Source organism: Chlorocebus sabaeus, chromosome 20, assembly GCF_047675955.1.
Source record: "Chlorocebus sabaeus isolate Y175 chromosome 20, mChlSab1.0.hap1, whole genome shotgun sequence".
Classification (NCBI taxonomy): domain Eukaryota; kingdom Metazoa; phylum Chordata; class Mammalia; order Primates; family Cercopithecidae; genus Chlorocebus; species Chlorocebus sabaeus.
This window is the reverse complement of record NC_132923.1, coordinates 2,042,324-2,067,450: the sequence shown is the minus strand read 5'-3', so window position 1 is coordinate 2,067,450 and position 25,127 is coordinate 2,042,324. Positions and strand designations below refer to the sequence as shown.

The 25,127-nt window shown below is 47.2% G+C and overlaps 2 protein-coding genes across 5 annotated transcripts; one reads left to right on the top strand and one right to left on the bottom strand.

Moving 5' to 3' along the window:
* The first annotated feature begins 1,365 nt into the window (after positions 1–1,365).
* TOMM40L (translocase of outer mitochondrial membrane 40 like) lies at positions 1,366–5,988 on the top strand. Of its 3 annotated transcripts, none has more exons than XM_037997660.2 (10): positions 1,366–1,506; positions 1,725–1,974; positions 2,258–2,325; positions 2,627–2,719; positions 3,004–3,105; positions 3,250–3,355; positions 3,552–3,632; positions 3,794–3,870; positions 4,082–4,184; positions 4,320–5,988. In XM_037997660.2, exons 2-10 carry the CDS (start codon positions 1,860–1,862, stop codon positions 4,457–4,459), a joined length of 885 nt encoding a protein of 294 aa, XP_037853588.1. In that variant the 5' UTR covers positions 1,366–1,506; positions 1,725–1,859; the 3' UTR covers positions 4,460–5,988. The 3 variants fall into 3 exon arrangements, with proteins under 3 accessions (XP_037853588.1, XP_007974591.1, XP_007974590.1); XM_007976400.3 differs by having other exon boundaries at positions 1,371–1,506; positions 1,825–1,974; positions 3,552–3,674; XM_007976399.3 differs by having other exon boundaries at positions 1,372–1,506; positions 3,552–3,674.
* Positions 5,047–12,335, bottom strand: NR1I3 (nuclear receptor subfamily 1 group I member 3). 2 transcript variants are annotated; one of them, XM_073008200.1, is made up of 8 exons: positions 11,728–12,335; positions 11,104–11,234; positions 8,540–8,709; positions 8,178–8,317; positions 6,704–6,849; positions 6,492–6,608; positions 6,187–6,307; positions 5,047–5,137 (listed from the first exon to the last, which is right to left on the bottom strand). In XM_073008200.1, the coding sequence occupies exons 1-8, from the start codon at positions 11,832–11,834 to the stop codon at positions 5,047–5,049; spliced, it is 1,023 nt and encodes a 340-aa protein (XP_072864301.1). In that variant the 5' UTR covers positions 11,835–12,335. The 2 variants fall into 2 exon arrangements, with proteins under 2 accessions (XP_072864301.1, XP_072864300.1); XM_073008199.1 differs by having other exon boundaries at positions 5,063–5,291; positions 6,187–6,292; positions 6,492–6,620; positions 11,728–11,905.
* Between the last annotated feature and the right edge of the window lie 12,792 nt (positions 12,336–25,127).

The window sequence follows — 25,127 nt, the reverse complement described above, 5'->3', positions numbered from 1 at the left end:
AGCTAATGAGGGAGGTAGTGACCAAAGACCAAGAAATCTTTGTTTTTTAACTTTTGTTTTAAATTCAGAAGTATATGTGCAGGTTTTTTTGTTTGTTTTCCTGAGACGGAGTTTTGCTCTTGTTGCTCAGGCTGGAGTGCAATGACATGATCTTGGCTCACTGCGACCTCTGTCTCCTGGGTTCAAGCGATTCTCCTGCCTCAGCCTCCCAAGTAGCTGGGATTACAGGCATACAACACCACGCCTGGGTAATTTTGTGCTTTCAGTAGAGACGGGGTTTCTCCATGTTGGTCAGGCTGGTCTTGAACTCCCGACCTCAGGTGATCTGCCCACCTCGGCCTCCCAAAGTGCTAGGATTACAGGCGTGAGCCACCGCACCCAGCCTATATGTGCAGGTTTGTTACATACATAAATTTGTGTCATGCGGATTTGTTGTACAGATTATTTCATCACCCAGGTATTAAGCCTAATATCCATTAGTTATTTTTCCTGATCTCCCTCTTCCCACCCTTCACCCTCCAAGACCAAGAAATCTTACTCCATCTTCAATTATTCCCCTGTGGAGCGCTTAGTGCTTGAGGTCAGCCCTTTGGCTTGCCCCGGTCCTGGGATGGAGTGCATTTGGGGGCCAGGCTCCATATTCCTAGATTTTATTTGCCAACTCTGCCTGGGGACTCAGGGAAGGAAGGGTTAAATACAGAGAGCAGCTCTTTCAGCGAATAGTTCTGCTAGAACTTACTGCTCTGCGCCAAACTCTCACACCCGTTTCCATTCCACCAAGTGGGCAAGAGTGGGGACTTCGAGAGATGTAGACCTCCAGAAGAGAAGGGTGGGTCCCTGTTCTAGGCAGTGCTGCGTTTAATGAGTAGTACTCATTTGGAGGTGTGCTGTGGAGGGCTGTGAGGAGGATTTCCCATGGGCTCTTTGGGAAGAGGGGAGCGATAGAAATGAACCAGGTTTCCAAAGAAGTCTTCATAATGGTTCTTTCTGCCACCCTTCACACAAAGCCAGTCTACAAGCTGTAGTTTCACTTTTCTCAAGGGTGAAACTACACGGGGGGAAGGAGCTTCACTGGCCCAAGCTACTAGATGCTCCCTCTAGTGTCTTGCACGCTCACAAATTTTTTCCCGACCTTGGAGAGGCCTAGTGATCTAAAGCCTTCCACTTAAGTCTAGGGGGCCACCAATCAAGTCCTGCCCGCCTCTGCAGCTCCAGGGTTGAAGCTCTTGGGCCGTCACACCTGCCACTCATTTTCTTCCTCCCTTTCCATTGGCTCATGGTAGACAGCGAGGCTTTTTTTTTTTTTAATTTCATTGATTGGGCGGGGCCCAATCAGGGGTGGGTTGGGTCTTTGACAGCTTTCTTTGCCAGATTCAAAGATGGCGCTCATGGCCACGCTAAGAATGCAGCGTGAAGCTGCAGTTCTGCCATCACTCAAGATGGCTGCCCCCATCAAGATGACCGGGGTGTGCCGGGGGGAAAGGGGCAGCATGATGGTCTGAGATGGTAAGGGATACTGCACCATTGCAGGCCTGGTCTTGGGGCCTGGGAATCAAGAGTAGAGAGACTAGGGAGCTAGGTGAGGTCTGTGGTGGGGGCTAGGATCAGAGAAAGGGAGAGAGGACAAGGGTGACAGGTGGGGGTGAGAGATCAAAGATGGGGCGGGAGTGTGCCTAGGGTTGTCTTTCCATGAGTGCTCTCCTTCCCTACTCTTCCTGTTCCAGGTCTAGCGTCGGACCATGTGGAAGTTTCTGAGACTAGGGAACCGGATAATGGGGGGTGGGGCCCGTTGGAGGGTAAAGGGGCAATAGCGTCCTTTCACAGGCTAACCCCGGCCCTTCCCCGTCCTCTGGACTAAAATGGGGAACACATTGGGCCTGGCACCAATGGGGACTTTGCCCCGCCGGAGCCCCCGCCGAGAGGAACCCCTGCCCAACCCTGGGAGCTTCGATGAGCTGCACCGGCTATGCAAAGGTGAGAACTTGGCATTGGGGTGTCTCAAGATGAAGGGGCAGAGGAGTGGAGGGTCTTGAATGCTGGATGTCCGGCGATGGGAGCAGGAAAGGGGAGATCACAGCTGGGGCATGCAGCATCAGGGAGGATCAGGTGCCCGAATGAAGTGGAGCATTTCATTGCAGGACTTGAAAGGAGGTTAATTCCTCCAAAGTGTTCCCTGTGGAATTGAAAGGGGAGACTACCTTTTGGGGTAGTGGTTCTTTGTCTGTGCTTATTCCTTCCCTTCCCCTACCCCCTTCAGATGTATTCCCAGCACAGATGGAGGGCGTGAAGCTCGTTGTCAACAAGGTTCTGAGCAGCCATTTCCAGGTGCTCCCACTTCTCTGGCCCCTCCTTACTATTCCCCCTTTCCTGTCCCTGGATCATCTTCTCCTTTCCTTTGTACTCCAGCCCTAGCCAGTCTATGTGGAACAAATGAGGGAGGATGTGGGGTTCTCTTTACTTCCCTGCCTGTGGGACTTGTTGCTTTTAATCCGATGACCCTCTCTGTATATGTTGGAATATTTGGGATTCGTGAGAGGCCCTCTGAATGGGGAAAAGATTAAGGGTGGGATAAGGGATTGAGGTGGAGCAGGAATGCGCTTTTCTCCACTGACTCCTCTTTCCTCAGGTGGCTCACACTATACACATGAGTGCCCTGGGCTTGCCGGGATATCACCTCCATGCGGCCTATGCAGGGGATTGGCAGCTCAGTCCCACTGAGGTGAGGGCTCCACACACCTGGGTCATCTCCCTAAAAGCCAATCTGGGACCCAGGTCTGGAGGAAGAGGAATTGTGTGTGTTATGGGGAGGAATGGGCCGTAACCTGACTTTTGTATCTCTTCTGAATGGGAGAGGGTAGAGAAACATTTTCTGTAAAGAGCCCAGAGTGTGTCTTTGTGACTCCACCAGGGGGCGCTGTGCACTCTTAATGAAGTTCTATATTTGGGTTTAAGCTGAGTGATGCCATCCGGCTCAGCCTTACTACTGTGTATACCCTTCCACAGGTGTTCCCCACTGTGGTAGGGGATATGGACAGCAGTGGCAGCCTGAACGCCCAGGTCATGATCCTCTTGGCAGAGCGGCTCCGAGCTAAGGCTGTCTTCCAGGTGATCACAATTCCTGCCTCCCTCTCCTGAGGCACTTCCTCTCTCCTTCATGGGTTTCCTGCTCTGAGGGCTTGGAAGGAGGAGCAGAGTCAATAATGATCATAAAGAGGGAGGGAGAAATTACTTCTTGCTCTTGCCATTCAGACGCAGCAGGCCAAGTTCTTGACATGGCAGTTTGATGGCGAGTATCGGGGAGATGACTACACAGCCACTCTGACCCTAGGAAATCCTGACCTGATTGGGGAGTCGGGTGAGGAACTGGGACAGGGTTCTTTTTATCTTGGCTGCCCATTTGCTAATGTTACTATGCCTCTTCATCTTCTGTACAGTTTGGAGTGTAGAAAAGGAACTTCTTGGGCATGCTGGGGTGGCGGTTATTGGGGGTGAGGGAGCAGGTCTGGGTGTTGTCTCTATGACTGACTCCATGTCTCCCCGTTCCCCCACAGTGATCATGGTTGCTCACTTCCTGCAGAGCCTCACTCATCGGCTGGTGCTGGGAGGAGAGCTAGTTTATCACCGGCGGCCAGGTGAAGAGGGGGCCATCTTGACACTGGCTGGGAAGTACTCCGGTACGGGGCGAAGTGAAGTAGTGGTGGGTAGGGGGGGAAATTCTGAACTTTTCTGGGGTTCCTGACCTGTGTCATACTACAGTTAACACTCCTTCCCCTCTGTACTTTGGATTTTACAGCTGTACACTGGGTAGCTACATTGAATGTGGGATCAGGCGGGGCCCATGCAAGTTACTACCACAGGGCAAATGAACAGGTGAGACCTCTGATCTCACTCCCCTCCTTGTCAGCAAGTCAGTTGTGAACTTTTGCTCATCTGGACCTCTATCGCCCTGCTGACCTATTTTTCTTCCTACCACGCTGTGTATATATTTCCATGTATGCCTTCATTCTGCTGATCCCCCGTCAGGACCCTTCTGGTCTTCACTGATACTGATCTCTCTCTCATCCTTGCCCATGGTTCTCAGGTTCAGGTTGGAGTGGAGTTTGAGGCAAACACAAGGCTACAAGACACAACATTCTCCTTTGGTTACCACCTGACTCTGCCCCAGGCCAACATGGTGTTTAGAGGTGAGGGTTATTGGGAGACATTTGGCTATGCTGAGGAATGGGGGATGCAGAGGGAGGGAAACTTTACCTTATTTCTGGTAACTATTTCCTCCAATCCCTGTTAAATAACCTAGTGGGTATTCTCTCCCCCAACAGGCTTGGTGGATAGTAACTGGTGTGTAGGTGCTGTGCTGGAGAAGAAGATGCCCCCTCTGCCTGTCACCCTAGCCCTTGGAGCCTTCCTCAATCACTGGCGCAACAGATTCCATTGTGGCTTCAGCATCACTGTGGGCTGAGGTTGTCCAGAGCCAGCCCCCACAGCAACTGGAACCTCTGAGTCAGGTGCCCTAGGGCCAGAGACTAGGCCCCTCTCCAGAGCCCACCTTGCTGGGTGACCTCTAGGACCCAGGAGCAGAGTGGCGGATAGGACCATGCCCTCCTCAGAACTGGAGCTGCCACAGGGGCAGTTGATGAGGCAGAGGTTTGAGGATCGCCCCTCTGCTACCAGCCCCAATATCACCTTCCCGATGCTCCTGTGGCTCTGGACTAAGGGGAAAGGATTAAGGGGTATGAATGAATTCCCCCTGGCACTCCTTGCCTCCAAGCTTCCTTCTTCCTTTCCCTTTGGTTAATCCTACATGGGATTAGCTGACCATCCTGTTTTCCATCCCAGAGTCTCCCAAGGCTGGGAAAGTAGGGCTGAAGGGCTAGATATTTGGTCTCAGAAAGTAGGGCCCACCCATTCCCAGAAGGAGCTTCTTTACCTCTTAGCCCTGAGGCTTCCTCCTTCCCATCTTCTGTGCTTCCAGAGAACAACTTTGTTCCTATGGCCAACCCCACTATCCCCATGACCGCATGAAGAGGCAGTTATTGCTTTAGTCTTTCATTGCAACCACTGGGCTCCCTTTGAACCCGGCCCAATCTTTGGTCCCAGCATTTCCCCGCTCCAGTGTATCCAGGGTGTCCCAGGTGAGCTGGGGAAGGAAGTGAGCCTGGTCTCAGCTGCAGATCTCCTGGAGCAGTGGCATCATGGCAGACAGGCCCTGGATGTGCTGGATTTGGTACCCGTAGGCCTCATTAATGCTCCGGAGCTCAGCCAGCAGGCCCAGCAACTTCGCATACAGAAACCTTTAGAGGAAGTAGTGGGGTTGCCAGGAAAACAGGAGGGAAATAAGGCAGTTGGGAGTCTTGTCTTGAAGCCCTGATCCCCTGAACTATTCCTCAGTGAAGCCAGGTCTGAACATTAGAGAAAATCATGCTCTGGTATGACAGACGATCAGAGGTTCCAAAGGTCCTCCAGGGGGCCTCAGTCTGACACTGTCTTCTCTCACCGTGCTCAGTTTTTTCTGAACCCAGAGCTCTGAGGGCCACGTGTGAAGAAAGTTCCAGACTTGGCCAGAACTCCAACTGTGTGGAATCTGAGGGCCTGGCCTTCTAGAGCAGGTTCTAGAAGGTGGATGTGTTCTATGGTATAAAGCATCCCCTTTCTGGCCAAACTAGCTCTTGGAGGAATGAGCAAAACAGAAGCGGTGCATACCTCAGAGCCTGGATAAATCACAGACTATTGAACCTGGAACTGGCTTTGGCCATGAAACTGTGAATTGCCATAACTTCAAGGGAAATGAAAAATCAAAGGAATTGGCCCAATGGCGAGGAGAGGAAAGACCAAGGGAAGAGAAATGCCTGCATTAGTCTGGAGGAGTTGGACTAGTGAGGTGATGGATGTCATCAATCTCAGGAATGCTATTACCCAGAGCCTCTGAGCTACTACTTTGCATCTGTACTGAATAAAAAGAAAAAAAAATCTGGAAAAAGTGAGATGAAACAGCAGTATCCAAATTCAGTAATTTAGAGGCTGAAACGATGTGAGACAGGGATGGCCAGGGCAGGGGGAAGGACTAGACCCCAAGATACCTGAATTCCCTAAGGAAAGGACAGTAAAAAACATTCCTCCCATGCTCAATGGTTCGCCAACCCCTTCCTGCCCTGGTGTGGCCTCCAAGCCCTCAGTGTCCCACCGTACCGATCCCGGGGCCTTTGCTGCTGGCCCTTGATGTAGCTTTGCAGAGTCAGTGCCATCTCCTCTTGCAGCTGATCAATCTCATGTCTCTGGGTAACTCCAGGTCGGTCTGTAAGATAGGGAGCTGGGAAGGACAAGGTGGGTGGCAGGGGTGGGCCTGCATGGTGCCCCAGGGACCGAGGCTGGGATAGACCTAGTCTGCAGGTTTGACAGCTAGCCTAGAAGGCCTGGGGTGGATGGACTCAAGGAGCTGAATGTTTGGGCAGAGGTGGTGCAGCAAAAGGCTCTGGGCTTTGGGAGATGCTCACCAGGAGAGAAGAGGGCCATGGCAGCCAAGAGCACATACTCAGGCTCCTGGAGCTGCAGTTTTCGTAGTGTTCCATGGAAGTGAAAGAGCAACTCCAAAAACTCTACCTGGAACCCCACTGCGGGAGATACTAGGATTAGGAGCCTCTAGGTCACCTGACCACATACTGTACCATGAGGACACATGCCCCCTACTGCTCTAGCACCATCTCACCATGGGCTGCGTCTTCAATTGTGTAGCGAAGAGGCCCGCAGAGGAAGTTTTGTGTTTGGAGACAGAAAGTGGTATTGAGTACGATATGACAGATTTCCACAGCTGCTCCCTTGAGAAGGGAGATCTGGTCTTCAATGGGCAGGGAACTGTGGAAAGCAGGAAACAAGGGCACTTTTCAATTTTTTTTTTTTTTTTTTAGACAGAGTCTTGCTCTGTCACCCTGGCTGGAGTGCAATGGCACGATCTCTGCTCACTGCAACCTCCGCCTCCCTGGTTCAAGCAGTTCTCCTGCCTCAGCCTCCCAAGTATCTGGGATTACAGGCATGTGCCTCCATGTCTGGCTAATTTTTTGTATTTTTAGTAGAGATGGGTTTTCACCATGTTGGCCAGGCTGGTCTCCAACTACTGACCTCAGGTGATCCACCTGCCTTGGCCTCTCAAAGTGCTGGGATTACAGGTGCAAGCCATCGCGCCTGGCCCACTTTTTAATTTTTTGTTTATTTTTATTTTTTGTAAAGATGGGGTCTTACTATGTTGCCCAGGCTGGTCTCGAACTCCTGGGCTCAAGCAATCCTCCTGCCTTGGCCTTCCAAAGTGCTGGGATTATAGGTGTGAGCCACTGTGCCCAGCCGACAAGGGCACTTTATTATTATTCTTATTAATTAATTAATTTTTGAGACAGAGTGTTGCTCTGTCACCCAGGCTGGAGTGTAGTGGCCTGATCTCAGCTACAGCAAACCTCCTCCTAGGTTCAAGTGATTTTTCTGCCTCAGCCTCCTGAGAGGCTGGGATTATAGGCACACACCACCACACCCAGCTGAGTTTTGTATTTTTAGTAGAGACGGATTTTACCATGTTGGCCAGGCTGATCTCAAATTCCTGAGCTCAAGTGATCCACCCGCCTTGGCCTCTCGAAGTGCTGGGATTACAGGCATGAGCCACTGTGCCTAGCCTATTATTATTATTTTTAGCTTTCATTTTTTGAGACAGAGTCTCACTCTGTCACCCAGGCTGGAGTACAGCGGTGCTATCTCGGCTCACTGCAGCCTCAACCTCCTGGACTCAAGTGATCCTTCCACTTCAGCCTCCCAAGTAGCTGGGACTACAGGCACCCATCATCATGCCCAGCTAATTTTTGTATTTTTTGTAGAGATGGGGTTTTGTCATGTTGCTGAGGCTGGTCTCAAACTTCTGGACTCAAGTGATCTGCCGGCCTCCACCTCCCAAAGTGCTGGGATTACTGGTGTGAACCACTGCGTGGCACCTCAAGGGCACTTTAGATGCAAGCCTGTACTTCAGAGATGGAGAAGAACTCCCAGTTCTGATTGGCACAGTTAAAAACAAAGCTGGGAATTCAAGACCTAATGCTTGGAAAGGCTGAGGCATGTGTTAATTTGTTGTCAGTGACTTTTCGGGGTGGATATACAACTTACCGAAGTGTTTGCCTCCTGAAAGATGAGGGGAGGTCACTCACCGGAAGACAGGCAGGTCCTTGGTAAACTTGATGACTTGCTGTACCATGAAAGTGTTGATGTCTGCGAAGTGTGTGACCAGAGGCAGCACAGGGGCCAGGGTGGGCAAGGACTGGTGATGGATGAACAGATGAGCTGGAGGCTGCAACGATCAGAACATTAGCTAGAAGCCCTGGTCCTAGGGCCCTCCTTCAGGCCTCGCCAGCCTTATCTTGGAAGAGTTCCTTGCTGAGAAGCCTGCTTAGGCTGGGGTTCTGGAGATCCATCCTCAGTATCGGTGCATGGCGTATACCCCTCTCTCTCAGACCAGCCTTTTTGGGTGCCCTTTTCATTGTATTCCAACCCAAATCCTGTCGGTGCTCACCCTAAACTGCACAAACTGTTCAAACATGGTGCCCATGTGGCGGGTGTGGGCCCCCAGGAGTGTCTGGATCAGCTCTTCTTGCTCATTACTCAGTTGCATAGGTGTTTGCTGTGCCCGCCGCTGGGCCTGCTTTGCTCGCCGCAATGCCAGGGCTTCTGCCGACAGTATCACTGTGTAGGGCAAGAGATCATGACAAAGCTGTTGAGACCAGCAGAGCACTTCTCTCTGCTGGTCCCTGATCTGGGGCCCCTCAGCCACCCCTGCACAACGAAGGATGGGGGGAATAGGGGAATTCCTGAGGTTTTCTTGGGTTTGGCTAAAGTCCTAGAGGCTCCAGGAGGCAGGGGGTTCCTATACACGTCCACCAACCTGTGAAGAACTACAGCAGAAAACTGCACCATGGGAGAGAAGGGAAGGGTGGCGAGGAAAGCAGGAAAGATGTGAGGAAAGGTGCGAGGGCTTTTGGGGAAACAGTGTACAGGGAAGGGTCTTGATATCTAGAGCATCACCTTATGTGATATATTAAATGATCCTTCAAAAATAATCAAATAATCCTTTCAAATAAACACTTACCTGGTGTTTTAGCAAAATTTCAAAACTTCTGAGGTTAAATCCCACTGAATGAAACAACCCCAGGATAGGCAGGGCTGGTATTAATCATATATATATATTTGTCTGTTTTGTTTTGAGATGGAGTCTCTCACTCAGTCGCCCAGACTGGAGTGCAATGGAGCAGTCTTGGCTCACTGCAACCTCCACCCCCTGGGTTCAGGCAATTCTCCCTGTCTCAGCCTCCGGAGTAGCTGGGATTACAGGCACCCACCACCACACCTGGCTAATTCTTGTTTTCTTTCTCTTTTTTTTTTTGTATTTTTAGTAGAGACGGGGTTTCACCGTGTTGGCCAGGCTGGTCTCGAACTCCTGACCTCAAGCGATCCACTCACCTCGGCCTCCCAAAGTGCTGGGATTACAGACATGAGTCACCATGCCCAGCCTAACTAATCATTCATATATATATATATATATATATATATTTTTTTTTTTTTTTTTTTTTTTTGAGAAAAGGTTTCACTCTTGTTGCCCAGGCTGGAGGGCGTGAACTTGGCCCACTGCAACCTCCGCCTCCTGAGTTTGAGTGATTCTCCTGTCTCAGCCTCCCAAGTAACTGGGATTACAGATGCATGCTATCACGCCCAGCTAATTTTTGTACTTTTAGTAGAGATGGGGTTTCACCATATTGGTAAGGCTGGTCTCGAACTCCTGACCTCAGGTAATCTGCCTGCCTCAGCCTCCCAAAGTGCTGGGATTACAGGCGTGAGCCACCGCGCCCAGCCCAGTCATATTTTTTAGAAATGTAGACAGGCTTAGATTCCAGTGGCAGGACCAAGGTCACAAAATAAGCAATGTAGATTGAATTCAAACCAAAATCTTTTGACTTCTACAAAAGATCCAAGATCGAACCAAGATCTTGAATTCAGACCAAGATCCTTTGACTTCTACAGTTTCCTTTCATTCTTCCACAGTGAGAATTGTGTGATATGGAAAAAGCAAGTTTGGGAGTCAGGTAAATTTGAGTTTGAATACTGACTGTACAACTTCTTCCTTCTTCTTCTTTTTCTAGAGAGAGCATCTCTGTTGACCGGCTGGTCTCGAATTCCTGGCCTCAAACAATCCTCTTGGCTCAGCCTTCCAAAAGTGCTGGGATTAGAGGCATGAGCCACCGCGCTTGGCCTGCACAAGTTTTTAGTTGAATTAACTTGGGCAAATTAACTTCTGTGAGCCCCAGTTATATCATCCTTTGGGAGCATAGCACAGTTACTTGGTACAGAGAAAACATTAACTAATTTAATTATTGAGCACCTACTAGGTGACAGGCACTATGCTCAAGAGATAGAAAATAAAAAACACACCTGTAATCCGAGCACTTTGGGAGGCAGAGGTGGGCAGATCACCTAAGGCTAGGAGTTCGAGACCTGCGTGGCCAACATGGTGAAAGCTCATTTCTACTAAAAATACAAAAAATTAGCTGGGCGTGGTGGCACACGCCTGTAATCCCAGCTATGCAGGAGGCTGAGGCAGGAGAATCGCTGGAACGCAGGAGGCGGAGGTTGCAGTGAGCCAAGATGGCACCACTGCACTCCAGCCTAGGCTATAGAGTGTGAGACTCCATCTAAAAAAAAAAAAGAAGAAAAGAAAAGAAAAGAAAAAAGCTAGCCATGTGGATATCTAGGACAAAAGCATTTCAGGTAGAGGGAATGGCAAGTGGAAAAGCCTTGGAGAAGAGTGTGCTTGGTGTTTCTAAGGATGACAGTGTAGCTAGAATTGATTGAGTAAGGGGGGAAGAGTCTGATAATAAAGTCTGAAAGGTGTTGTGGGAGAGCTAGGTCATGAGATCATGTACTTTGAGATGGGGAGCCATTGGAGGTCTTGAGTGAATACTGACATAATCCAACTAGTTTCAAAAAGAGTACTGTGCCTGCTATGTAGAGAACGCACTGTTGGGAACAAGGACAAAGCAAACAGACACAGTCAATGCATTCTTGGGATGTAGGGGGCCAACTCACTGTCTTTCCTCATGCCAGCATCTAAGCACTTCTGCAACCTGCAGGCTGGGCAGTGGCGCCTCTGAATCTTGCTGACTTCACAGCTTCCAGCAAAGGGGCAGGTGGGACCAATGTTTTTGCTGACTGTTCTCCTGTGAGACACAGAGATGTTGTTAGAGTCTGGGATGCAGTGAACAGACACATGGATGGGTGAGGGGCTGAGATGACATGGTCTAAAAGACCTGGGAATCTGGTGAAATGGACTAATCTGAGCTGTGCCCAAAGGTCCCCAGGGGTGGATAGGGTCCAACACATCTCAAGCATTTCCATGGCAACACAGGATCACTCCGGAAAGCCTAGTTGATGTAGTACTAGCTAGGTGCTTCACAGGCAGTGGGTACATAATAAGTGCTCTTGACTAATGGGCTGTGTCCATCAGACAAACATTTAGCCTTCCCTCTGTTATGCCGCCAGTTTATACAGTGATGTGTTTGACAAGATGTAGGTTGCCATCCGCAGGGTAATTAGACTCTCAGATAAAGGAGTAATGTAGCTGGACAGGCTTAGGCACCAGTGAGGGTGTAAAGGCTGGCTGATAGGGAGTTTGGTTTGGACGGCTGTTTCCACTGGGGAGGAGACTCTCACCTGAAGAAACCCTTGCAGCCTTCACAAGTCAGCGCGTTGAAGTGGTAGCCTGTGGCCTGGTCCCCACATACCACACAGTTCCTCAGCTCATCTTCCCTACTGGCCATGACATCAGTTGTTGGGGTGGCTGTTACAGACTCCTGAATGTGGGAGGGGACAGCAGTCAGTTCTGGGCCATGCTTGACCCTTTTCTGTCCCTTCTACAGAGTCTCTTTCCAAACCAAACCAAACCTGTCCTTGATTTGATCCCCAGCATTATCTTTTGTGTGTTCCTTTTCTTTTTCTTTTTTTTTTTTTGAGACAAGTTCTCGCTCTGTCACCTAGGCTGGATCTCCGCCCACTGTAACCTCCGCCTCCTGGGCTCAAGCTATCCTCCCACCTCAGCCTCCTGAGTAGCAGGGACTACAGGTCTGGACCACCATCTCCAGCTAATTTCTGTTTATTTATTATTATTATTTTTTGTAGAGATGGGGTTTTGCCATGTTGCCCATGTTGATTTTTGGTTTGTTTGTTTTGTTTATTTGTTTGTTTGTCTGTTTTTTGAGATAGAGTCTTACTCTGTTGTCTAGTGTTACCTAGGCTGGAGCGCATCATAGTTCAATGTAACCGCACACCGATCAACCTGCCTCAACCTCCTGAGTAGCTGGGACTATAGGTACACACCATCACACCAGGATATTTTTTCTTTTCCTTCCTCCCTCTCTCCCTCCCTTATTCCTTTCTTTTGTTTTTTGTTTTGTTTTGTTTTGTTTTCCTGAGACTGAATCTTGCTCTGTCGCCCAGGCTGGAGTGCAGTGGCGCAATCTTGGTTCGATACAACCTCCGCCTCCCAGGTTCAAGCGATTCTCATGCCTCAGCCTCCTGAGTAGCTGGGATTACAGGCACCCGCCACCACACCCAGCTAATTTTTTATTTTTAGTAGAGATGGGGTTTCACCATATTGGCCAGGCTAGTTTCAAATTCCTGACTTCAAGTGATCCTCCCACCTTGGCTTCCCAAAGTGCTGGGATTACAGGCGTGAGCTTCCGCGCCTGGCCTCTTTTCTTTCTTTTTTGTAGAGATGGGATCTGTTATGTAACCCAGGTTGGTCTTGAACTCCTGGGCTTAAGCGATCCTTCTACCTTGGCCTCCCAAAGTGCTGGGATTACACAAGTAAGCCACCATGCCTAGCCCCCAGCATTATCTGTACTTTATTGCATTTAGTCTTTGGCCCCCAACAGATTTCCTACCTGCTTCTCTTAGGCAGTATATCATCTGCAGGCCACAGAATCCAGTATGGAATGCCTTTCCCCAAACTCCCACGCTGTTGCTGGTTTTCCTCTGATCTCAGGAGTTACCAGTGATTGGAGTTAGGGATTATGACCCTTAGTACCTGGAAAACAAGAGATGTCTGTTTTATGTGGACTTCAGTGGCTCTCAGTGACTGTGGGGTTAGGGCACAGACCCTGGACTCTGGGCAAAGGTCTGGGTGGGAGGTTTTCCCAGCATGACAAAAGTGCTGGTTGGTGGCACATGGGGAGGGACTCTGGTGGGCGGGAACCTTGTGACTCGTTGGAAGCTGCTTCTTATTAGACTCATCGAGATTCTCCCTGTTGATGAGTTTAAGGCTACATCTGCAACCTCCTGTGTACAGAGATCCTGAACAAGCTGGGAAGAGAGAGAAAGAGAGAGAGAGACAGACAGACAGAGCAAGCTTTTTCACACACAGTATGTCAGTACTAAAAGAAGAGGTGTGGGCCGGGCGCGGTGGCTGAAGCCTGTAATCCCAGCACTTTGGGAGGCCGAGATGGGCGGATCACGAGGTCAGGAGATCGACACCATCCTGGCTAACACAGTGAAACCCCGTCTCTACTAAAAAATACAAAAAACTAGCCGGGCGTGGTGGTGGGCGCCTGTAGTCCCAGCTACTCGGGAGGCTGAGGCAGGAGAATGGTGTAAACCTGGGAGGTGGAGCTTGCAGTGAGCTGAGATCTGGCTACTGCACTCCAGCCTGGGTGACAGAGTGAGACTCTGTCTCAAAAAAAAAAAAAAAAAAAAAGAAGAGGTGTAACAAGGCTCCCCCCAAAAAAGTTTTTAAGAGACTAGGGGCCCGGCATGGTGGCTCAAGCCTATAATCCCAGAACTTTGGGAGGCCGAGGCAGGTGGGTCACTTGAGGTCAGTAGTTCGAGACCAGCCTGGATAACATGGTGAAACCCTGTCTTTACTAAAAATACAAAAATTAGCTGGGCATGGTAGCACATACTTGTAATCCCAGCTACTTGGGAGGCTGAGGTGGGAGGATCACTTGAACTCAGGAGGCGGAGGTTGCAGTGAACTGAGATCATGCCACTGCACTCCAGCCTGGGCACAGAACAAGTGAGACTCTGTCTAAAAAAACAGAGAGAGAGACTGGGATCTAATTAAGAGCTTATGCAAAGAACCCTCTCACTTCCTAACTAGGGAGGGCTGAGAATTAAATCAGAATGACCACAGGGCACAGTGACATGCCCTGTACATCCCCCCTACTCTGGAGATAGGTAGAGGATGGTTTGAGCCCAGGAGTTTGAATCCAACCTGGGCAACATAGCAAGACCCTATCTCTAATAATAATAATAATAATAATAAGTGCTATTTTTTTAAAGTAATTTTTTTGGCCGGGCAGGGTGGCTCATGCCTGTAATCCCAGCACTTTGGGAGGCCAAGGCGGGCAGATCACATAGTCAAGAGGTCTGGCCAACATGGTGAAACCCCATTTTTACTAAAAATACAAAAATTAACCGGGGATGGTGGTGCACGCCAGTAGTCCCAGTTACTTGGGAGGCTGAGGCAGGAGAATTGCTTGAACCCGGGAGGCAGAGGTTGCAGTGAGCCAAGATCGAACCGCTGCACTCCAGCCTGGGTGACAGAGTGACCATGCCCGGCTAATTTTTGTATTTTTAGTAGAGACAGGGTTTCACCATGTTGGCCAGGCTGGTCTCAGACTCCTGACCTCGTAATCCACCTGCCTCGGCCTCCCAAAGTGCTGGGATTATAGGCATGAGCCACTGCACCCGGCCTAGTTTTCTTTGTTTTGCTATTATGTCTTCTGCTTCTTCACTTGCATTAAATTATAATTAATGTTTCTCTAAAGAGGAGTTAAAACCCCAAGTGCAGGCTAGAGTCATAAACACACACACACACACACACACACACACACACAGAGAAAGAGAGAGAGGGAGAGAGAGAGAGAGAGGGAGAGAGAGAGAGAGACTGAGTTAAAAAGATCCTTGTTTAGTTTACCAGAATGAATTGGTAGAACCCCTAATCTCAAGTGGTATAGCATCTAACTATGCATAACTTTGTATTTTGAAATAAACTGAGTTCCAGAGAGCATAGATGCTTGGATCTGTTCCTTGGGAGATGGTAAGAATATTTATGTGTATGTATCTGTTGGTGTCTTTGTGACTCTGACAATTCATACTAGTTTATTCAATCAACAAATATCGACCAAGAATCCACCTATGTCTTAAGACACTAGAGTTAAAAGATGAGTAAGATGCTCTCCTACTCTCATTCCCGCTAATGGGGGAAACAGACCTTTACACATATATAAAGAAATAGAGTCAGATCAGTGATGGTGCCATGCATAGAGCATTACGGCACTGAAAAAGTAGGGCGCTTAATTCTGCTTTGGCGAAGGGGTATTGAGGAAGAGGCAGGAGAGGCTTTCTGGAGGTGTGGCAACTGAGTTGACTTTTAAAGGGTAATGATGAGTTAGCCGGGGGGAATATAAAAGGCAGTTCAGGCAGAGGGTGCAGCCTGAGATGGTCAAGAAGCCAGATACAAAAAGGTAGATATGGTAGAACCACAGATGGGCCTCTCTTGCTGGAGCATAACATTTCAGACTGGGAGTGGGAAGAAATAAGGTTGGAGAGGTGCAATATAAGGCTGAGATGTAGGCAGATCACAGGAGACCTCATGTGTCAGGCTAAACACTGAGTCCATCAGGAAACTTTGAAAGAGAAAGCTGTGAAATGACATTGTCATATCTATATTCTAGATAGTTTAGTCTGCTGGCTGTTGGATTTGAGGGGGCAGGACTAAAGGCAAAGAGACCAGTTAGAAAGCTATAGCCATAATGTAGGCGAGAGAAGATTAAGCTGGAGCTAGGATAGTGGAAGGATGTAGGAGAGGAAAGGGTTTTGAGAAATACGTGGAAAGTGAAATTATTGGAATTTGGTGACTATTATAATGCCTGGATTAAGAAAGAAGATAAGGAATTAAAGATAACTCCAGGTTTCTGGCATGGGTGACTGAGTGGACGGCGGTACTGCCAACTGGGAGAGAGACTACAGGAGGAGGACAAGGGCCCTCCATACTTGGGTGCCAATCCATTTTCACAGTTGACAATTTACTCCAGTAATAAGTTATCAAGTGTCCACTCATGATTAGCACCAGAAGGAGAGAGAAAAGAGAGTCCCTATTACAGACACACTTCCAGATTAATTATGAAGACTGAATAAATAAATTGAATTCCTAGGTCTTAAAAGAAAATATATAATCAAACAAATGTTGTGGTAAAGACTATGTATAATATTATAGGTATTAATTGCTCCCTTAATTTATTCTTCTTGTGTACCCAGTATGAGCAGAGTACTATGTAAAATTCCTTGCCTGTGTTAACACTGTAAGATAGGTAATATCGTCATTTTACAGATGAGAAAACTGAGGCTCAGATTGTTTAGATAACTTATACAAGGGCCAATATACCCAACAGTTTATTAGATGACTCCACTTGGATGTCACATAGCACCTCAAATTCAATATGTCTAAAATTGAATTGTCAACCCCCCCACAAACTAACTTTTCCTATATTACCTAACTTGATGACTAGTCCAATGTGAGAAAGTGGAAAGAACGTGGGCTTTGGGGTCATATAGACTTATGCTCAAATTCCGACTGGCTCTTGCTAGCTGAATTACTTATTTTTTGCCGCTTCTCTAATTGTTTGCCATGACTGAGACCCAGCTCCATGGGGCTCTGGGAATCAGATATCATCAGGCTGAGCCAACACTGGACCAGGGAAGGGAGGCATACTTCCTCTTCCTACATCAGCAGTGAATGCTTAGGGAGAAGTTAGGCTAGAAAGATGTTCTGGTCCAGGGCTGCCCTTCACCTGGGGCCAGGGATTACATGAAGCCTTGTTCTTCTTGCAGAAGTCCACCCTGAAGTTCTTTGAGATGGGGTTTCCTTTGGAACAGACTGCTTTGAGTTTGCTCTTCTGTGTACAGAAACCCTCCCCTGGCTTCAAGGTCTCTGCTGTAAAGCAGACAGAGAGTAGAATCTGCTGCAGGATGCCCCTGGCATCCATAGTGAACAGGCTTTCAGGGTTAACTGATACCCTCACCCTCTTCCAACATGCCTCTTCCAGGCCAGGGTCTGAAAAACACCTGTGAGGATTGTGACCTGATGGGTTAAGCTCTCTGAATTTCAGTTTTCTTTCCTGGAAAAAAAAAAGGGTTAATAACACTCGTTATCCAGGTTTGCTGTGAAGACTAAACAAAGTAATAAAGTAGTAAAATGTAAAATTCTTTACAGGGTGCTTGAAACATGCAAGGAAATCAACATATATTCATTCTCTTACCTTCTTCCTTTCCTTCCCCTTTTACTGCTGTCTTCTCCCAGATGCCAAACCAGAAATTGGTGAGTCACCTAGTCTCCTTTCTCTCCCTCATTCCCTATAAATGACCAAATGCCATGACCTGTCATTCCTATCTTCTGACCTCTACATGCCCACTACCTCTTAGCTGCGTTTAGGCCCTCATCATTTTCCACTTACTGCTGCAGCAGACTATTCAATTATTCTCCCTGCTTCCAGCCTCATCTCCTTCCAACCCATCCTCCATGCTGTTGCTATTTCTAAAATGCAAATTTGATCGTGTCTCTCCCCTGCTTAAAATTCTTCATTTGCTTTCCATCACCTTCAGGATAAAATCCAATCTCTTTAGCATGTCACACAACGTCCTTTGTGATCTGGCCCCTATTTAATCACTCTGGCTTCACCTATTCTGTCTCCACTTCCCTCCCCTGACCTAGCACATCACACTTTGGCTCTAGATGTGCTTAAGCATTTAGAGTTCCCCGAACAAGCTGTGCTCACCCACCTCTGAACATCTACCCTTGTTGTTCCCTCTGGTTGGAATCACCTCACACATCCTTATTTCAAACCCTCCTCCCCTCATCCTCCTGATCCTCTTGGTCCTTCAGGCCTGGGTACTGCAGATCACCTCGGTGAGCCTAATAGAGCTACACCTCTGTACACAAATTTGTCACAGCACTTACCACACTGCAGGACAACTGTCTGTTTCTTTCTGACTCTGTCAATCAACTGTGAGTTGATGAAGTCAAGGGCTGCACCTGTCATTTGGGGATCCTTAGGGTCTTATGTACTCCAAGCATATATAATAAATATTTATGGAATGAATAAATGGACTGGGATACAAATTAAGATCTGATTTCAAATCCATGCTCTTTTCATGCAACATCACATGCTATTGTTTGTGAATGAGTACACTCATTCATTCAATAAATATGTAATGGGTATCTACTTTGTGCCAGGCATTTTGCTAGCACTATCTTCAGAATACATTTCTATTTCCCTTTTAGCTGCTTTCTTTTTTAATTTTTTTTTTTTTTGAGATGGAATTTCACTCTTGTTGCCCAGGCTGTGAGTGCAGTGGCGTGATCTTGGCTCACTGCAATCTCTGCCTCTTGGGTTCAAGCAATTCTCCTGCCTCAGCCTCCCAAGTAGCTGGGATTACAGGCGTGCACCACCATACGTGGCTAATTTTGTATTTTCAGTAGAGACTGGGTTTCACCATGTTGGTAGGGCTGGTCTCAAACTCCTGACCTCAGGTGGTCCACTCGCCTCTGCCTCCCAAAGTTACAAGCATGAGCCACCGCACTCGGCCTAGCTGCTGTCTTTCAAAGCTTGTTTTGTTTTTTTTTTTTTTGAGACAGAGTCTCACTCTGTCACCCAGGTCGGAGTGCAGTGGCTTGATCTTGGCTCACTGCAACTTTCGCCTTCTGGGTTCAAGTGATTCTCCCGCCTCAGCCTCCTGAGTAGCTGGGACTACAGGTGCACACCACCATGCCTGGCTACTTTTTGTGTTTTTAGTAGAGACAGGGTTTCACCATGTTGGCCAGGCTGGTCTTGAACTCCTGACCTCATGATCCACCTGCCTCGGCCTCCCAAAGTGCTGGAATTACAGGCATGAGCCACTGCACCCGGCCTTTCATAGCTTTTTTTAAAAAAATTCTGAGACATGACCACTCCGGGAGGCGAGGCGGGTGGCTCACTTGAGTTCAAGACCAGCCTGGCTAACATGGTGAAACTTTGTCCCTACTAAAAATACAAAAAATAGCCAGGTGTGATGGTGGGTGCCTATAATCCCGGCTACTCAGGAGGCTGAGGCTTGAGAATGCCTTGAACCTGGGAGGCGGAGGTTGCAGTGAACTGAGATCATGCCATTGCACTCCAGCCTGGGTGACAGAGGGAGACTTTGTCTCAAAATATATAATTAATTAATTAAAAAATAAAACAAAATAAAATAAAATAAACTCTGAGACAGGTCTTGTTCTGTTGCCCAGACAGGAGTGCAGTGGTGTGACCACCACTCACTGCGGCCTCCACTTCCTGGGCTCAAGAGAATGAATTTCCTGCATTGGCCTCCCAGGTAGCTAGGACTACAGGTGCATGCCACCACACCTGGCTAATTTTGTTTATTTTTTGAAGAAACAGGGTCTCACTATATTGCCCAGGGTGGTCTTGAACTCCTTGGCTCCAGCAATCCTCCTGCCTGGCCAGACTCACATTAGTCTTCTAGTCCTATTCCTGACTCCTTTCATACTTCTGAACTGTTCCTAACTGCTGTTCCTACTTGCTATGTTTGCATTTGCTATCTGGCTGACCTCACTCAAGTATCTATCAAGCCAAATATCCAGTCTGGGCCTGTTGTGTCCTGTTTAGCCTCCCATATTCTGGCACAAACACTTCTTTGAACAGGAGGAGTTCCTTTCTTTTGAGCCTTATAATCTGGTTTTAATCTTCTTTCTTTAAATTTACCACCAATCTCCTATGGTCTATTGAATTCAATGGGCTTTCTTTCATGTTTCTCCCACTCAACCATCCTCCCTTCTGCTTTTGACCTCCTAACAACTACTTTCTCTTCTTTGAAACTTTTTCTCACTAACCTCTATGATGTTACGTATTCTCGGTTCTCCATTTGTATTTCTAATAGGTCTTTGTTTCTTTCTTCTCTAATTGATCCCTCTTTTTTCTAGGCCCATGAGTTAGGAAAAACTACGAAAACTCTGGAAACTGTGGGGTTTTTTGTTCCCAAATGCTCCTTTTTTTAAAAATTTTGAGACGGAGTCTTGCTCTGTCACCAAGCCTGGAGTGCCGTGGTGCGATCTTGGCTTACTGCAACCTCCACTTCCTGGGCTCAAACAAGCCTTGTGCCTCAGCCTCCAGAGTAGCTTGGATTACAGGCGCCCGTCACCACACCTGGCTAATTTTTGTACTTTTAGTAGAGACAGGGTTTCGCCATGTTGGTCAGGCTGGTCTCAAACTCCTGGTCTTAAATGATCCAACTGCCTTGGCCTCCCAAAGTGTCGGGATTACAGGTGTGAGCCCCCACGCCCATGACCTAACCTTGATCTTAACCTTCCTACCCTTCTTTCATGTTCTTCCCTAATGCTTAATTTCTACATGAGGCTCTGGTAAAAAGTAAAAATGTCTAATATTTTAACATCACAGTTTACAGTTTATATGCTTCATTTCGTTTACCCTCATCTCAGTATGTGAATGTCTCCAAAATTTACAACTTTAGTTCCAGGAAATATTGCTGTTCTTTTTATTTTTTATTTTTTTAATTTATTTTTATTTTTTGTAGATATGGGGTCTCACTATGTTGCCCAGGCTGGTCTTGAACTCCTAGGCTCAAGGGATCCTCCTGCCTCAGCTTCTCAAAGTGCTGCAATTACAGGCATGAGTCACTGTGCCTGGCCAAATCTTGCTGTTCTTAGTAGTCACTCTTTGTTATTTTTATTTTTTTGAGACAGGGTCTCACTCTGTCACCCAGACTGGAATGCAGTGGTGCCATCATGGCTCAATGCAGCGTCAACCTCCTGAGCTCAAACAATCCTCCCGCCTCAGCCTCCTAAGTAGCTGGGACTAGTGGTACACACTACCACACTCAGCTAATTTTTATTTTTATTTTTTGTAGAGATGGAGTCTCACTGTGGGGCTCAGGTTGAGTAGTCGCTTCTGATGCCTCTGCAGATTACATTTCATTCTGTTCCTTTCTCTGGACTCCCACTGTACTTGCCCAGACTTCTATCAGGTAACCTGTAACAATACCATGCCTTTGCATTCACAGGACTGTCTCTCCCCTACTACACCATAAGCTGTATGTTGTGTAGGTTTTTCTACCCCAACACTCAGGATCTGTCCTGGTCATAATGTGTGCTTAACAGCCGACGAAAGATTGAAGAATTTTCCCAATTTCCCAATCTTGAATTCCAAAGTCACTCTGAATCCTCCTCTAAATCTTTTTAGTCACCAAGTCTTGTAGATTTCTTGTGTCATGTGTTTCTTGATGCTGTGTCTTCTCTTCTGTTACTGTCACTACACTCACCCAGGATCCTACACTTTGTACAACTGCAGCGTCCCCATCTTGGCCTTCCTGCTCTTAGTGTTTCTCTTGTCAAATCAGTCCCGTGTTTCTTCTGCAAGAATAACCTAAAGGTGCTATTTGTATGAAGGCTAAATTTAAATTCCTTATTCTGATACTCAGGACCCTGCCATATCTCCTGCAATTTCTCCATTCAAAACCTGAGTTTTCTTTCACCATTTTTTTCTTATTGTCACCCAAATACCAGAGAGACATATCTTTTCCTCCTTCTTCTCTCCTGTTCTCCATTTGTTTATATTCTACTCTTCCTTTAAGGCCTAACCCAAATTTCACTTTCCCCAGGAAGTTTTTGATTATTTTGGTCCCAGCTGATGTCTGTCTTCTTTGACTTATTTATTTATTCATTCATTCATTCATTTATTGAGACAGAGTCTTGCTCTGTCGCCCAGGCTGAAGTGCAGTGGCATGATCTTGGCTCACTGCAACCTCCACCTCCTGGGTTCAAGCGATTCTCATGCCTCAGCCAACCGAGTAGCTAGGACTACAGGCGTGTGCCAGCATGCCTGGCCAATTTTCAGTAGAGACAGGATTTCGTCATGTTGGCCAGGCTGGTCTTGAACTTCTGGCCTCAAGTGATCTGCCCGCCTTGGCCTTTCCAAAGTACTAGGATTACAGGAGTGAGCCACTGCACCACGCCTGTCTTCTTTGACTTATTACTATTTCTTTTTTTGGAGACAGAGTCTTGCTCTATCCCCTAGGCTGGAGTGCAGTGGCATGATCTCAGCTCACTGCAACCTCTGCCTCCAGGGTTCAAGCAATTCCCATGCCTCGGCCTCCTGAGTAGCTGGGATTACAGGCACCCGCCACCACCCAGCTAATTTTTGTATTTTTAATAGAGGTGGTGTTTCACCATTTTGGCTGGGCTGGTCTTGAACTCCTGACTTCAGGTGATCCACCCACCTTGGCCTCCCAAAGTGCTGGGACTACAGGTGTGAGCCACCACACCTGGCATGACTTATTGTTATTTATTATTATACAATTTACTGTTGGAGCATAGTTGGGATATTTAGTCATCTGAGGCAGAGATTGGCAATTTATGGCCTATGAGCCAAATCTGGCCTGCTGCCTGTGAGCTAAGAATGGTTTTACATTAATATTAAACATTTTTTAAGGAAGAATATTTTGTAACACATAAAAATTACATGAAATTTAAACTTTAGTGTCCACAAATAAAGTTTTACTAGAACATAGCCACAGCTATTTGTTTACATATTGTCTATGTCCTCTTTCTTTCTTTCTTTTTTTTTTTTTAAGATGGAGTCTCACTCTGTTGCCAGGCTGGAGTGCAGTGGCGTGATCTCAGCTCACTGCAACCTCTGCCTCCCTGGTTCAAGTGATTCTCCTGCCTCAGCCTCCCAAGTAGCTGGGACTATAGGCACATGCCACCACATCCGGCTAATGTTTGTATTTTTAGAAGAGGCAGGGTTTCACCAGGATGGTCTCGATCTCCTGACCTCGTGATCCATCCCCCTTGGTCTCCCAAAGTGTTGGGATTACAGGCGTGAGCCACCGCGCCTGGCCGTCTATGTCCTCCTTCAAGCTATAAAGGGAGACTTAAGTAGTCTTGACAGAGAACATATGTGGCCTGCAAAACCTAAAATATTTATCATCTGGTTGATACAGAAAAAGCTTACTGATCCCTGATCTCAGATCTTGAATTCTCTTAATAATCTTCATAGCTGTTTAAGAACTTTGGAAAGGTCTGCTTCACTATAGATGAGCTTTTGACGCTAATTAATGGTTCATTAGAACAGTGGGGGAAGTTGGAGTAGTAGGTTTTATAGAGTGTGTAGGAGCTATCCTAGTTAGAAACTTAGTAACTTAGGCAACTGGATTCCCATTGGAAAGTGAGAGTCAGAGGATTTCAGGTGGATGAGGGAAAAGACGTGATCTTTTTTCCATGTTCTCTTTTTCTGACTTAGAGGAAATGTAAAAGCAAATGGGATCTAGCTACAGAAAGGACTATTTGAGGTCTTACCTGAATCTGGTTGTTGAGAACAGATCAATGGTTGCTGACTGAGAGAAGCTCTACTATTAATGACACAGTTATAACAGGCAATGAAAGAAATCATCAAAAGGGTATAACTGCTAAAGCTGAAAGTGGCCTTGGCTGACTGAAGCTCTAAGTAGGCTAAGAGGTTTTACAATGCCTAGGAGTATTATAGACATGATAATTTAAAGGATTTCTTTAAAGAAGAACAGAAAGCTAGATATTTAGATAAACAAGAATAGCAACTGAAGTTATCGGAAAGTTCATGACTTTTACCAGGTGTTCTATTTCTTCTCATCTTCCCCAATCATATTGTTTCCTTAAAATTATTTAGCATAGGAACTTTTTTTTTCTTTTTTTTGATATGGAGCTTCACTCTTGTTGCCCAGGCTGGAGTGCAATGGCACAATCTCGGCTCACTGCAACCTCTGTCTCCCGGGTTCAAGCTATTGTCCTGCCTCAGCCTCCCGAGTAGCTGGGATTACAGGCATGCACCACCATGCCCGGCTAATTTTGTATTTTTAGTAGAGACGGGGTTTCTCCATGTTGGTCAGGCTGGTCTCAAACTCCCAACCTCAGGTGAGCCACCTGCCTTGGCCTCCCAAACTGCTGGAATTACAGGCGTGAGCCACTGCGCCCAGCCCACAGCATAGTAACTATTTAGTAACAAATTATATAGATCGGATTGTGGGGCCCATCTTTCACATCTGCCCCATACACTCTGACAGAGTCCACTTGGTTAGTTTGGGTACTCAAATATGGACCACCAGATGGTGAGTTGCTACCTGAAATGTGTGAAAAAACAAGCTAGGCTCTAGGAGACAGGACTTGTATATTTTAATGGAAATGATAGGTGCAAGGTCTTAAGAAGTGTCTTTTTAAAAACAGCTTCACAGCCTTGACATAGTGGAGAGCACATTGTCAGACTGAGATTGAATGAATAAACAGTTGTAAATTAACTTTTGTGGGGCATCATTTACCTATTCAAGGGGACACTGGAGACCTTCATTTTGTTGGAGTGAGTTTTTTGTTTTTTGCATTGTGTGGGAGGTAGTGAGAAGTGAAGCCTGCTGGACTTCTGGGTTGGGTGGGGACTTGGAGAACTTTTCCGTCTTACAAGAGGATTGTAAAATGCGCCAATCAGCACTCTGTAGCTAGGATTGTAAAATGAACCAATCAGCGGTCGGTAGCTAGCTAGAGGTTTGTAAAATGGACCAATCGGCACTCTGTAAAATGGACCAATCAGCAAGACATGGGTGGGGACAAACAAGGGAATAAAAGGTGGCCACCCCAGCCAGCAGCAGCAACCCACTTGGGTCTCCTTCCATGCTGTGGAAGCTTTGTTCTTTCACTCTTCACAATAAATCTTGCTGCTGCTCACTCTTTGGGTCCATGCCATCTTTAAGAGCTGTAACACCGTGAAGGTCCGTGGCTTCATTCTTGAAGTCAGTGAGACCAAGAAAACACCGGAAGGAACAACTCTGGACACATCTTGGCAACCTAGATGGGACTATTGCTAAGTGGTGAGTACTATTGGACCCCTTTCACTTGCTAGTCTGTTCTATTTTTCCTTAGAATTCGGGGGCTAAACGCTGGGCACCTGTCGGCCAGTTAAAAGCAACTAGCATGGCCCCCGGACTAAAGACACGGGTGTCAGGCTTTCTGGAAAAGGGCTCTCTAACAACCCCCGACTCTT